We start from the raw sequence: 15657 nt of genomic DNA, 5'->3' as shown, positions 1-15657 counted from the left end.
AAATACTGGGCTTTATTACAACAAATTAATTTACTTCAGAGAGAAGTTTCATTTAAAAATGTGGTTGTGTCAAATTCACCCTACAGTGGTTCAGTTGGAGGGTGGTGGACTGAGGCAGATGAAGACAGTGTGTATTTAGGATACAAAACTGGGTTTGTAAGAATATGGTTTGGGGATGAGGTGGAAGGAGGAATCCAGGAACCCGCTGGGTTTCCGGCTTTCCTTTGCCCAGGTGGTGGCGGTATTCCTGGAGATGGGGGCCTGGAGTCCAGGGGGCAGAGGGAGAGGTCCTGCATTTGGTTTGGAATGCCTTGACTTTGGGTGTCTGAGGCATCTACAGGCTGTCCGATTCTCTTACGGGGCATTAAATGACCCAACTAGGTTGTAGGGAAGGAACAGCGGACAGGGCAAGGCTTTTGTGCGCCAGCCCCTGGCAGACAGTGTGCCGAGGCATCGGTCGCAGGTTGGGGAGGTGACGCCCACCATCCCCCTCTGTTCGCAAAGCTCCAGATTGTGACATCTGGCAGCCATCCCGGACCTGTCCCCCACCCCCCCGCCTGGAGCTGGGGGCTCGTGACGTCTACACCCTCCCCCCAAGCCCTGTTTCCGACGGTCGGTGGAAAAACGGAAACTGCGCACTGAGCGGGGCGCCGCCCGAAATAGCATCTGGTGCCTGTCGGTCAGCGCGCTGTCCGAGCGTCCAGGAGCGAGTGACGTGGCCCACGGCCCCGCCAGGAAATGCCACCCCTCCTCCGCCCGCCCCAAGCGGGGGCCTTGGGCGGGCAGGAAACCCAGAGCGCCTGGGCTGGGGGGGGGCGCGGCGTAGGGCGGAGGGGAGGTTGGGACCCAGACGGGTCAGGCTGGAGTCTGGTCCTGGAGGGGAGCAGCCCGGAGAGAACAGTCTCGCCAGGTTTGGGGCCTGTGGCTGTGGTGGCCACTCTCCGACCTGTCCCCCACCTCCATCCCTACCCCTACCAAAGGCTGGGCTCTTCCTAAACCCCAAATGGGAGGTTTTAATTTTTTCAGGTGTTTCCTCCTCGCGGGTCCTGGGTTCTAGCCGGTCTGTGAGCTTTCTCCCCTGAGCTTGTTCTCTGGAGGGGAGGCAGGTGGTGTGCACTCCGGTGAGCAGCCAGGTTTAACTTTCAACACATCTGTATGGTGGTACGAGGTACCAGGTACTGTCCTAAGCACTTCAGAAGTATTTAATTCAGTTAATCCTTACAACAACCCAGTAAAGTAGGGGCTACGTCACCTCCATTTTGTAGGTAGCCAACCGAGGCATGGAAAGGTTGAGCAACTTTGTGGAGAACACCCAGCTGGTGAGTGGTGGAGCCGGAATTCAGGCTCAGGGCAGTCGGGCTGGAGGCTGTGCTGCTTCCAAGGGCAGTGCGGGGTCCCCTGCCTACTCTCTCCTTGCCAGTTGTATGTTTCCGGGAAAGTGTTTCGATCTCCGTGTTTCACTTTCCTCGTCTGTAGAAGGGAGGTAATCATTGTCTATACATCAGAGTGTTCTCATCACAGGATTAACTTAACGGTTAAAAACTCCGACTTGAAGAGGTATCATGGCTTCCCCCTCCTACTTCCATGTGGTCTCCATTCCTTGCTCTGAAAGAAGCCTCCACCCTGCCAACAAGCAGGCCTGAGACAGAATTCCAAGCTGAAACGTGGGGAGAGTCGTCTCTGTGCTGCCAACCCCCAGCGCCCCCATCCCAGCTCCAAAGGGACACAAAGGGCGTCACTCTAATTCCACGCTTCTCGAAGTAGACCGTCAGCATCACCCGGGAACTTGTTAGAAAAGCAAATTCCCAGGCCCCGCCCCAGGCCTGATACTTGGGAGACTCTGGGAGTGAGGCCCAGAAGTCTGCATTTCAACAGACCGTCCAGGTGATTCGGATGTTCCTCAAACTGAGAACCACTGCTCTGGTTCCCGCTGTCGTCTGCGGGAAAGGCCACCAGCAGATAACTGAACGTGTTAAGAAAGCACTGTGCTTCCTAATGCTTTGAAGCTGTGTCCCTTTGCCTAACGCACAACTCTTAACAGGAGCGTTCAGAAGACCAAGGCTGCTCCCCGGACAGACGGAACGGTTAGTGCCTTAACTCTGTCCTCCCAAGCAGAGCTGCCCAGACAGCTCTGCCGTCAGTGGTCTTGCCCCTAGAGCTATCAGAAAAGGACAGAGCTCGTGTGCTGCCCCCAGTCCTCTGGCTAGCATATAGTTGCTGGCGGTCACTCACACAGGCCCTGGCCCTTGGGTACACAGAAATACTTGTGGGCGGGATCCTTGGGCCGAGGAAGGGGGCTTTCTGTCCTGAGCACCTGCTAGGTTTGCCTGCACCGCTCCCTGCTTCGACCTCTCTTCTGCCATGTCCTCTACAATAACCCTGCCAGGCTGCTGGCTTGACCCCAACTTTAAAGATGAGGAAACGGGCTCAGCTCGCCCGAGGTCACTCAGCTGATTGGCACCCACGTTGGCTTGGACCCGATGTCCTCTTCATTCCTGCTAGCTATAATGACGTAATTGCAACATTGAGAGAACGACTTCAAAATCATGGGCACTTTGGGCCGCACCGTGATGTGTCCCAGTTTAAATCCCCTGTGACCCTAAAACATAAAAACAAATAGCCAAAAATCTCATGAAAAGATGCTCAAATTTACATTAGGGAAATGTAAACTAAAACTGCAATGAGATACCAACTAAAATGGTAAAAATTCAAAAGACTGACGATAAGGCTGCCTGGGTGGCTCGGTCCGTTAAGTGTCTGACTTGATTTCAGCTCAGGCCATGACCTCAGGGTCATGAGATCGAGCCCCGTGATGGGCTCCATGCTCAGCGTGGAGTCTGCTTGAGATTCTCTCTCCCTCTGCCCCTCCCCACTGCTCTCTCTCACACTCTCTCTGTCTCTCTCTCTCTCAAAATAAATAAATAAAATAAATAAAATCTTAAAAAAAAAAAAAGCCTGACAATAGCAAGTAATGGTGGGGGTGTGGAGCAACTGGAGTTCTCATACACTGAAGGGAAATGCAAAAATGATTCATCCACTTTGAAGAACTCTTCGGCAGTTCCTTATAAATACACAGTTTATAGACATATACTTACTTGGGAGAATTGAAAAATATATAATCCCCAAGAACTCTAGGACACGATATTCACAGAAGCTTTATTCGTAACAGATAAAAACCAGAAACAATCCCAATGCCCATCAACAGGTGAACGGATAAACAAATTGTGGTACATTCATGCAATAGAATAACTACCCGGCAATGAAAGGAACCGAACTACTGACACATGCGAGAACACGAAATAACCTCAAACACATTATGCTCGGTGAAAGAAGACAGGTACAAAAGAGTCTATTTGTGTATGATTCCATTTATAGAGAACTCTAGAAAAGACAAAGCTAATTTATAAGGACCAAGTTCAGATCAGGGATGGTGGTAGGGGAGAGATGACAGCAAAGAGGCACTAGGGAACTCTCTGGGGAATGAAAATATTCTATATCTTGATTCATGGTGCTGCTTACACGAGCCTATGTGTGTCAAAAGTACAAAAATCTGTACACTTCAAATGGGTGCATTTTATTGTGTGTAAATCGTGCCTCAGTAAAGTTGATTACAAACATTTTTTGTGGCCTGGCTTCAGTTTTATCCTGTCCAGGACGCTGTCCCTGATCCATCCTGCACTGACCGCCCTCCCTCTCGCTGTCCTCGTTAGCATGCCCCAGAGCCCTCCGGGACAGTCTGACAGCCCGACCCTTGCCGCTGAGGGCCAGGCGCGAGCAGCGGTAGATATCTGAGGACAGGAGAGGAACTGAATTGATGGTGTTTGCAAAAGTGACAGACACATCTGCCAGGAAGTAGGGTCACTTCCTCTGACCCTCAGTTTCCCCATCTCTAGTAGGGATGGGGCGAGGGGACCACAGGATCTCTCTCCCTTTTATCTCTTATCATCTCTTTCACTCTGCTGTCTCTATCTCAAGCTCTTGCTCTTTGGGTCTGCTCTTCTTTCTGTCTCTGTCTTTAATCTGGCTCTCATCTTTGCCTCCTTCCTCTTTCTGGGTCTCCACTCAGGCTCTTGGTGACAACTTCAGTGACCCCACAGGTCCCCGTAGAAACAAAGAGCCTGCTTCCCAGTCCTATCCTAGCAAATCGGACCCGATAGAGTCCTAGCCAGCTCTCTGGGGCGGCAGCATGGGAGTGATGAAAAGGGTGTGAAGGGAAGGGGAGCGTTTTTTAAAGACACCATTAAGGAGACACAGAGGCCTACCGGGCTCTGTCACACAACCCTGAGTCACCAGGAAAAGCTGTGGCAGGAGGCCCTCTCGCCTGCCTGGCCCTGTGTGGCCTGGGTTCTGTGTGTGCAGCCTGGAACCCACTCACAGGACAGCCTAATGGCTTGGATAAGAATATATGAGCAAGTTACTGCACTTTTCTCTGTCTTTGTTTCCTCGTCTCCAAAATGGGGGTAAAGGGGTCCCTGGGTGGCTCAGTCAGTTAAGCATCTGACTTCGGCTCAGGTCATGATCTCAGGATCCTGGGATGGAGTCCTGAGTTGGGCTCCCTGCTCAGCGGGGAGCCTGCTTCTCCCCCTGCCTCTGCTCTTCCCCCAGCTTACGCTCTCTCTCTCATAAATAAATAAATAAATAAATAAATAAATAAATAAATAAATTCTTAATAAAATAAAATAAAATAAAATGGGGGTAAAATAATATATGATTCACAGGGTTGTTGGAAACACTATGAGACATATACAAAGAGCTTAGCACAGAGCTGAACACAATTTAATAAATAGAAGCTATAATTTTTATTATAAGCCTCTACTCCACACCAGGCCCTGTGCTCAGGCCTACAGATGCTAAGAGGGGAGAGAGACACAGAAGCAAGGATCGCATGCAGCTTAATACGTGCTCTGCTAGAGAGGGGTACACAAAATGCTTTGGGAACCCAGGAGAAACACTGTGTGTGTGTGTGTGTGTGTGTGTGGTGGGTATTCTCGCTGGGAAGGGTCAGACTAGACTACAAACCGGTGTCATGTGTCTTGGACTGTGAGTAGCCGGGCAGACGCCGGGAAGTGCAACAGCAGAGGCACAAAGGCCCAGCGGCGGGAGGGAAAGCGTACCTTTGGGGACGGCGAGAAGCTCCGTGTGACTGTCACTCCAGTTATACGAGGGGGCTTTGTGGTCGGTAAGGCAAGAACGGTGGGCCAGGGCTCTCCCAAATGCATGCCACCCAGCTTCATTCATCCTTTCTTCCACATTTGCTAAGTGTCTAGTTTGTGCCAGACAACAGCATAGGTGCCTGGACACCCGTCCCCTTTCCTGGATGGCATGCTCTGCACTAGGTTAAGAAATCCGGCTTCCTTCACGCTCTAATGTTAGAAGCTGTGGTGGGAGAGCAGTCATCCACCCTCCCCGGAACTCAGTTTCCTCACCTTTATAGTGGGCATGGCTTCTGCTTATTTGTTCATTTTAATCAAACGCGTTTGAACAGTAATTCTGGGCCCTGTGGGGGCTGCCAGGGATGCGAGAGGCCTCAGAGCCCATCTGGGCTGCCTGCCAGGAGCTGAGGCTTATGCCTATGAGGCTCAGGAGAATGGAAAGGAGCCAACTGGAAACATATCCATGATCTCAGGCCTTTGGCAGCCCAAGGCTGGGTACTTTGCTTCTCCCAGGTCAGTCCCACCATGGTCTTGTTCCCCCAGGACTATACACTGGGGCCCTGCTGCACTGGGTGGCAGGGGGTGGGGGGCAGGGTGAACACCAAGTAGATCTCCTTAGGCAGACCGAGGGAGCCAAGGACTTTGGCTGCCCTGGGACTTCCAGGAGAGCAGAAGTTCCTGCCTCTAGCTTTTTCTCCTGTGTCCCTCAAACATCCCTCCAACATGGTGCCAACCGCATATATTAGGGGGATTCTGAACCCCAACGAGCCCCTTGGGGACACGGACTGGGTCTGATTTGTCTATGCCCCAGCATATCCTAGAGACAGCGTAGCAGCACTGCAATTGTATGTTGGAGGAAGAAGAGTAACACAGCTGGAGAAAGAAATTGAGGGAGAGGGACACCGCCCAGCAGGAGCCTGGGCCATGAACTTAGAGGAAGCCCAACTGGCCAGCCCACCTGGCCCTAGAATCCAGCTGTATGGCCCTTACTAGGAGACAGAAATGGCTCTGCAGGTACGCAAGCTGCGAGCAGCAGCCCCTCCCTGGGGCAGCCCAGGAAATGCAGGCCTTCGTGGGGATGGGGCTCTTGGACGCCTGGTCTCCACAGGTACTCTCTGTGTTCCGTGGGGAGGAGAGCGCAGGTAGGGAGGGGGCTTCGAGAGTCACAGCGCAGGCCTCTCCAGGGTGATTCTGGGGTTTGGAGCAAGCCACTCTTCGGCAGCGACTTCACGGAGAACTATGCGTGTTTGCGGGTGAAACTGAATGTTTGCTTCTGTCACTTCACGGGGGTACTGTGAGGGCTAAGTGAGGTTCTGAGTTGGATAGACATGGATGAATGTGATTTTGCACATGTGTGTCTGGGCATGCGCAAATGCATTTTTACAACAGCAGGGTCTAACAGTGCCTTTTCTTCCGGTGTTATGCTCCCCGGGGTCTCCCACAAGGCCCCAGATATGGCGGGATGTTCAGTAGACCTTGTGCCTGTGACTCTTCACTGGACAAGGGGATCATACGTGGTCCCTGACCTTGAGGAACTCCCAGCCATGGGAACACATAACCAACATATAAGTTGGTTGTAATAAATCTGTAAGAGGACAAAAAGAGGACCAGAGAGAGGAGTAAAGTCAGAGGAGAAAAATGTCACTTCCACAACAGGATTCTGGGAAGGTTTCCTGCAGGATGGGGAAGCGATGTGGGGCAGGGTAGGTAGGCTTTAAGCTGTTTTGAAGGATACACACAGGGCGTTAAACCCATGGAGGGTTTGGAGGCAAAGGAAGCCATGTGAGCAAAGCAAGAAGGCTGGGAAGTGTGTGTGTGTGTTTGTGTGTGTGTGCGTGTGCACAGACACTGCCTTTTTCCCCCCCCTCTTTATGGTATAAAGGAAAATAGGAAGGGCCTAGGTTATTGCTTGATACCTAGCTTACTGACTCAGATACAGTATGGTCTAGACTCCTGATTCCGGCCCCAGCTCTGTGCTTACTGAGCAAGTCCCTTCTCAGGGCCTCATTTGTACAGTAAGGACCAAGTGATTTCTGAGGGCCCTGCAGCTCTGACACCCTTGAATACCTGACGTCATCTTTTCCATTGTGTTTTTAATTAGCCCCTCTCATCCTCCCAGCCTCAGGCCTCAGACCGCCCACGAAGAGGCAGGGCACAGGGCTCTCCCCAAATCTATCCTTTTCCTGGAGTTCAGCCTCTGACCAGGAAGTGGAAAACAGGATTTCCTCTGAGGATGTTCTCTGCGATCCAGACAGTTCCGGTTTGGGGAATGGAGAGGAGGAGATAGGGAACATCACCCACACTTCCAAACCCTAAAGCCCCTTTTTGTGGGTTTGAGGTTTCCTTCCACCCGGGACTTTGAACTCCTTAAAAACAGGGACTATATAACTCAGAGCTGGAGAAAGACATGCAGGTAACCCTTAGAAAAGGTATTACTCAACATCTTGGGGAAAACGGAATTCTCTTTTTCTTTTTAAATTGTGAAATATATTAAGCATTATAAAAAGTAAGGAAATTTCCATTTCCTCACCTGTGACTGTGGAAATCCTTCAAAACCCTTCTAGACCTAACTCCAATGGTATCTCTTGCAGAAGCCTCTCCCTCCTCTGGACTTGCAAACCACTCCTCACACCCTGTATTTCTTTTTCTTTTCTTTTTTTTTTTTTTTAAAGATTTTATTTATTTGTCAGAGAGACAGAGCACAAGCAGGGGGAGCAGCAGGCAGAGGGAGAGGCAGGCTCCCCGCTGAGCAAGGAGCCCGATGCAGAACTCGATCCCAGGACCCTGGGACCATGACCTGATCCAAAGGCAGACACTTAACTGACTGAGCCACCCAGACGTTCCCCACACCTTATATTTCTGCATCGTTTCATAATCACAGAATGCCAGATAGGCAGGTTAACCCTTCACCTCCAAAATTGGGAAACAAAAGCCTAGTGATAAGAGGTGACTTGCCCAGTCACAGAATTTGAGGCAGAGCAATAGAGGAACCTAACTGTTGCTGACTCAGTTCTTTCTACTTGGATATTTTCTCCCTTTGGTTTCCTGACCCCAACTCCCTCCTCCAATGCTGTGCCTCTTCATATCTCTTTGCTTCCCAACAATCTGTTCCCTCTATCAGAAATACCATTTCTTCCCCTTCCCTTCCTATTCTTCCTGCAAGATTCTGGAAAAATCTAGAACATTCTCCAAATTACCCCACCTCCCAGCTCCTCTTAATATACCCTCACACATTATAGAGTTTTATTATGAGTGCTGACCTCACTGTATTGCTAATGTTTGCATGTCTCTCCCTGGTTAGATTGAGATCCTACATGGCAAGTTTGTCCTGTTAATCACCTTATGCTCGCATCTAGTTCAGTGCCCAGCAGAATCAACACTGGATACCTGTTGAATGATTAGGAGTAAAACAGGTGCTGGTGGGGAGAGGAAGAATGGAGGAGGAAGCTGTTGCTGGGCTGGATGCTATGGAAGAACACAAGGCTGATGTCCTAGCTGTTAACTAAAAATGTATGACCTTGGCCAGTTGTATCTTATCTGTGTCTTTCTCATTATGTGTAAAAAGGGGCTAATGATGCCTGCCATCCATATTTCAATCTGGTTTTGGATGTGAGGATTATATGAGGAAGTAGGTCAGAAAGCACTCTGAAAAGTGTGAAGCAGTCTGCAAACCTAAGACACTACCATTAAATTTATTTTGCAGGCACAAAGCCCTCTCAGTTAATCTAGGCGGCCAGGAAAGGTTCTGCCCTCATAACATCTAGAAAATAAAAGCACAGAAAATTCTTTGGTTCCTCTAATTTTCTGGAGCCCATACGCTAGACTCTGTTGACCACCATGATGTAAAATCATGGAAGTGAACTCTTTAACACTGACAGAGCTGGGGTTGTCTACTTCAGGACCGTTGAGTAAAGAATAGTAATTTCTGGTCTTGGCTAAAGGGCCAGGGGACTCCTTCCTGGGGCCAAATAAGGCATGGCAGCGTGGAGGACAGCATATACTCAAAAGAGCATTGACTGCACTATTCAGAATCATTCATTCGGCTCAAGATGTTTCTTGTAGGAAGCTCTTCCAAAACTCCTCAGGCCTCAGAGAAGTTGTATTTCTCAGTGGCTGAGTAAGAGCTTGCATCTCTGCTAGCAACTTACTTGGGTAAATTATCTCCCTCAGGTCTCATCTACGAGAATGACAATCACCAGCTCGGGTCAGCCAGGATGCTTAAATGACCCGATCAATGCACATGGAGTACTCTGCATAGCACCCAGGAACGCGAGTCCTAAAAAGATGGAAGTGGTCATGATGATCCTTCTGTGGCTCCTTACAGGCCGGATCCCTCCTTTCCATTTTTCATCTGTCTCATACTGTGGTATGACTGTTTCCAGGGTGTATCTGTTTTCCTTAGAGTTCTTAACAGCTGGCAAAAGGCAAGGTTAATGTCTAACATGTCTGCCTCTACTCCTGTGCAGCTTAGCACGCTAAGGGTGAGGCAGAGGACAAGTGAGCAGAGAGTTACAAGGCAGCAAAGGGTTCAGAGGCTGAGAGAGGGCACGTTTGGTGAGAGCAGAGGTGACAACTGGCCAGGACCTAGACGAGTGGGTTTGTCTTCCAGAAGCTGAGTAATGGAAGCTCCATCATTTCCTTATTCCATTTGAAGTGGCACCCATGTATCTGTAAATGGTACACTGCGGGACTGAATGAAAGAAAAAATTCAGACAGATATCACTTGAGAGGCAATCATATCCAAAGTCTTTTAATCCACTTTTTCCAGTACTCATGCTTTGCCCAAAGATGCCTGAAAGCTACCATAGCAACGAGTTTACCAAATAACTTCCCACAGTTAAACTTTTTTTTTTTTTTGAGAGAGAGAAAGTGTGAGTGTGAGAGCATGCGGGCAGCGGCGGGGAGGAGGGCGGGGAGGCAGAGGGAGAAGGCGAGAGAACCTCAAGCAGACTCCACGCCCAGCGCGAAGCCCCACACGGGGCTCGATTTCACGACCCTAAGATCGCGACCTGAGCTGAAATCAAGAGTCGGAAGATGCTCAACCGACTGAGCCACCCAGGTGCCCCCACAGTAAAACCTTCTTAGGAAACTTTCCAGAGGCTTCCGTGATGGGCCCTCTTCTCTAGACATGCATTTAGTAGAAAGAGACATGTTTTGTTGAACTAATCATGCAGTCTAAATTCGGTCTCCAAAACTGTTTGTGTCTTATCATGGGCCTTAAATTAGATGTGGTAACAGAATGGATGGGATTAGATTCTGCCTGAAACGCCTCAGGTTCAGTTTTCATTGTTCAGACAGAGAGCTTCTTGTTTGGTGTGAAAATGACACGGTTCCCAGTGATAATGGTATAGTTAATGAGGCTGTCAGTTAACTCACTAGCGTTCTCTCAGGTTTTTCAATCACGTGCAATATAAATTGTGCCCACACTGGCTTCTTGGGTGAGATATTGGGGGCTAATGTTAAATAGAGCACACGCAAAGTGGCACTGACAATTCCGTTTCTTAAAAGTTGACTCTAGTGAAGACTTTAAGTGGGTTTTTATGCTATAACTAAAGTGCCAAATGATGCCCGTGGAAACAGAGACACAGAATCACCATCATTGCTATTTCCATGCCTTACTTTTCACCGGAAAGACCACCGCTGCTGGGCAACAGGCAGCAACTGGTCCTGGGTCCCGCGGGGAACAGCAGGAGCCACCAGGTCACTATACTTTGCTTACAAATGAGGAACTGTTCTATCAGATGATTCCCTCAGAAGGCCCAGATGAGTTAGAAAGTATTCAGAGATCCAAAGTCCTCTTCTTTCCAGCTTCCACGTCAAACTTGGATATGAGGCAATGACGGCTTAAGTTAACTTCAGCAGAAGAGCTTTCTCTCTCAAGTGAATGAGGACTTTTTCCATTTATATTTAGAAACAAAACTTTAAAACTTAATTCTTAAGAAGGTGGGAGGAAAAAGGAAGCAGCACTAACACCGTGGATGGATCTCAGGGACATTACGCTCAGTGAGAACCAGCTTCAAAAAGTTACCGTGATGGCGTTTATATCGACACCCTCAAAATGACAACATTCTAGTGATGGACAACAGACCACCGGTTGTCGGGGATTAGGGCTGGAGGACGGGGGATTGTATTTTAAAAGGGCAGCACTAGGGAGTTTCTTTGTGGTGATGGAACAGTTCTGTAGGCTGACTGTGGTGGAGGTTACACAGACCCATAATAAGTGACCAGATTCACACGCCAAGAAGTAAATTAACGAGTGCGCGCAGCAACTTGTGACACCTGAAAGGTCTGTGGTTTGGCTGCTAATATTGTGCCCGATGTCAGTCTCTTGGTTCTGATCGTTTGCTACGGTTATGTAAGATACTACAGTTGGGGGTTGCAGGGCAAAGGGTATACCTGGACTGTTACTATTTTTGTCACTTTTGGGGAGTCAAAAGTTTTATTTATTTATTTATTTATTATTATTTTTTTAAAGATTTTATTTATCTATGTGACAGAGAGACAGCCAGCGAGAGAGGGAACACAGCAGGGGGAGTGGGAGAGGAAGAAGCAGGCTCCCAGCGGAGGAGCCCGATGCGGGACTCGATCCCTAAACGCCGGGATCACCCCCTGAGCCGAAGGCAGATGCTTTAACGACTGCGCTACCCAGGCGCCCCTCAAAAGTTTTTTTTAAAACAAGGGGAGAAGGATATGCTATAGAGGAAGACAGTAAATCTAGACATTTTTATTAAGTTCTATTAAAAAATATTAAAACACTTGAAACACTCAAAGTTTACAAAGCACACTCATACTCAATAATTTTCTTATTTTGTGATAGCTAGTGCTAAAAGTTGATAACGTTACCTTAACATCAACCCACCAGACTGCAAAAGCTTTACTTCCACAGAATTTAACAAATACGTATCTTAAGAGAACATATACACTCACTGTATAAAAGATCTTAAAGTTATTTTTAAAAATAAAACTTTCCCCTTAAATTCAATAAGGGTTGATTTAGCTAATTTAGTCAGGGTCATGATAAGTTTATTTTATGTTATTTCAAGTGATACTGGGTAGATGGAGATGTGAGATGCTAGGAAAATGGAGTTAACTTTTCACAATTTACAGTATAAAAGAGCAGTTCGGATTCAGAGCTGGACGGTACCGGTTTACCTAAATTTGTCGAAATAACTGATCTCAGGATTTGTTTAAAAAGGCTGCAGGGCTGCCGAGCAGCTCGCTCTACTTGAACAGAGCACTTCACCCCCCCCCCACCAGCGCACCATTCACAGCCCAGCAGCGCACCTGTTCAGCTCTTTGCAATCAGCTGCTGCCGAGAACCCGACGAGCCCTTAGAATGCCTAGGCACCTTCCAGACTACCAAAGGCTCTGGCTTCCCTAAGTCTCCTCAAGAGACACCCCATCCTCAGAACAGGAGGGTGGTGAGTTTAAGGTTTAAAACAATTTTGGCAACTGTCTGAGCCGCTTTACGTCTAAGAAGGTGCCTACTGAATTCATACTATTCGTTTGCTTCAAAGTTTCAGGTTTCAAACCTTCAGGAAGAATTGCAGTGTCCCTTTCATTTTCTTTCTCAGGATGTTGGGTAAACTCTGCTTTTCCTGTTCGGAGGTTCATTGCAGGACTTGGTTTAAGGTTTTTCAATAAGAAAGCTGGATTTTCATTCAGTGGCTGCACTGCTTTCGGCTGGACAACTTCATTTGTAATATTTCTCAACACTGGCGCATCTGTGCGGGTGCTCACGGATTCACAGCTGTAACGACGAATTATTTCACAGGCATTCCGAGAAGGCTCTTTCTGACGGTCCAGCTGTTCAGGTGCGGATGTAAGGTTTTGAGTCGATAAATGCTCACCCTTGCTACCTGTACCACTTGCAGGCTCCCCTTCATCTTCACTGTCGTCACTGCTTTGTATGAGGCCGTATCTCTTCATGTATTTTTTAGTTGCAAATGACATGTTGTTTGGTGAAATTAAACTAAGCCCCACTGTGCTTCTGTCTGTATTAATATGTAGAAGGCTGAAGGATGAGTCACAGGTATTTTGATTTGATCGAGTGAGCGAGAGTTGTGACAGCTGGTTTTCATTTAAATACTTCAGAGCTATAGCGTTTGCCTCCATGCTCAAATCCACACCGCTGGGGCTTAAGCCACTCATGCCAACGTTAGCAAATGACATGTAGTTTAATCCAGAAATCACTGCTTCAGGGCTGATGCATGCCAACACACTGAAAGACACAAAGGAGCAGGCCATCATTTATCTTAGTTTGAGCACCAAAATCGAGTTATTCTAAATGTATTCCACTCTATGAAAGTAACAAAAGGTCTTCAGCTTTAAGCTTCATGGTGTTTTTTTAGCTGAGTGCTCAAACATCTAAGTCTTAACGATCCAGATACATTCCAGAGATAAATATGACAAACTAGAAGGTAGTCTATGATTCAGAGACTGAGAGTGGAACACAACTAGTTTTCCTAAATGTAGGCATCAGTCACGGTTTCAAGAACAAATACAACACCCCCAAATGTAAAAGCCATTCAATTCTGGTAAAATAAAACAAAAATAAAATCAAACACAAAAAACATCTGATGATGTAACATTTACAAGCTTTGGTGAGTAGCTCAGAATATTAAATTGTTCACAGTTGAAGAGACTGCGTTTGTAATGAGTGAAAAACATCAACCAGTCTCTGGATATGGACTAGTGCGTGTGTCTCTGTATACACTAATTTTCTTTCAGTAGATAGAATTTTCAACTCCCTTTTGATTGGTGTTATCTCATTAATATTAACCAACTGACTTGCCTTTTTCCTTACTATCATAAATATAATAATACCTTACATCGGAAACCGGGGATGTACTGTATGGTGACTAACATAATATAATAAAAAATCATTAAAAAATAAAAATAAAAAATAAATATAATAATAGCTGCTAATTTTTATTGATGCCTTTTATATATGCCAGGCACTCTGCTAAACATTCAATATGTCATTTAATCCTCACAGACACCTCTCTCAGAGCTAAATATTCTGACCTCATGCTCCGCTCTCCAACACTTCACATTTGTATCATCTGCTGGCAGTCCATATATTTAACTCGCATTTCTTATTTATCATCTAACTCCTTCACAAAACCCCATGAGGGCAGGGATTTTTAACACCCCCCACCCCGTCAATATCCTCGGTGGCTGGAACAGTGCCTGGTACACAGTAGGCACTCTATTAAATATTTACTAAATGAATAAAAGAAATTAGTACTATTATCTTGATTTTACAGTTAAAAAAACTAAGGAATAGAGATTTTTAACTGCTTTCCCTAACCGGAACAGCTAGGAATTGAAAAGCTGAGACCAGGTCTGCCTTACTCTCTGGGGCTCCACAACCACTGTTTATACTCCATTCCGCACCTTTTACTTTGCTATCAGTTTTTCTGTTCCCTACAAATTAGAATCTTTTGTGTAGCATTGGTTGTGGTAAACATTATATTCTGGTCAAAAACTATGTTATACATAGACTTTCCATTTCACCCAATGAAGCTGTTTTACATATGCCGGCCACTGTCTGCATCCCTACCCCCCGTAAAACCCAAATAAGGACCAGGTATTTTCATTCTGAGAAGCACCCGAAATTCTGAAGAAGCTATTTCCAACCATTGATATTCCTGAAACCAGTGACGTCATCACGAAGCAACGGCGCAGTGTGCTCAGTGATGTTGGTCTTTAAAACCACCTTGTAATTTTTCCTTAAACTTCTTGGTACTTACTGCTTTGGAGACTGTCTTAATATGATGGAAGAGATACCAATTTATCTAGACATTATTCTTTTTTTTCAAAGATTTTATTTATTTGAGAGAAAGCCAGCAAGACAGCACAAGCCGGGGGCGGAGGGCAGAGGGACAGGGAGAAGCCGGGGAGCCCGACGTGAGGCTCAATCCCAGGACCCTGAGATCATCACCTGAGCCAAAGTTAGAACTGAACCGACTGAGTCACCCAGGTGCCCTGATAACTAGGAAATTTTCAAATGGACTGGACTTTAGATACTAAGAAACTCTTACTAATTCTCTTAGGTATGATACTGACATTGTAATTACAAGTGGGAATGTTCTTTTTTGATGTATCCTCAAGTATTTAGATTAAAACGACATCATATCTGAGACAGGTTTTAAACAAAAGGGGGAGAAAAAAAAAAGTATGGCAAAATATTGATGGTTACATGGTTATTCAAGCTAGATTACATGTATGTGGAAATTCATGACATATTTCTTTCAGCAAACACTTCAAATTTTTTAAAATAGTTAATAAATCACTTACAAAAAAGGTTCAATATATATAATTGACAAAGTTTATTATCAAGAAACTTTAGTAGGTTTTTAAAAAGACTGTTTTGGTTTTAGAATACTGAAGGATGACAATCCATGACAGGACATATATAAACAAGGACAATTAAAATATTAAATACTATCTAAATTAAAAGACCATAATTCAAATTGTTAATTATAATCTTTGTGTCTTG

General features: G+C 46.6%; 1 protein-coding gene across 1 annotated transcript in view; it reads right to left on the bottom strand.

Annotated features, from left to right (window-relative positions):
* Positions 1 to 11861: 11861 nt before the first annotated feature.
* STIL (STIL centriolar assembly protein) overlaps positions 11862 to 15657 on the bottom strand; it is a 71628-nt gene continuing 67832 nt past the window's right edge. Inside the window, exon 17 of the mRNA XM_008699233.2 lies at positions 11862 to 13374. Within this exon, the coding sequence (XP_008697455.1) occupies positions 12588 to 13374 (787 nt within the window). The 3' untranslated portion in view covers positions 11862 to 12587. The remainder of the gene's footprint in view (positions 13375 to 15657) is intronic.

This window comes from Ursus maritimus, unplaced genomic scaffold, assembly GCF_017311325.1.
Source record: "Ursus maritimus isolate PB19 unplaced genomic scaffold, ASM1731132v1 scaffold_12, whole genome shotgun sequence".
Lineage (NCBI taxonomy): Eukaryota > Metazoa > Chordata > Mammalia > Carnivora > Ursidae > Ursus > Ursus maritimus.
The sequence above is the reverse complement of the archived record's forward strand: the minus strand, read 5'-3'. Positions and strand labels throughout refer to the sequence as shown.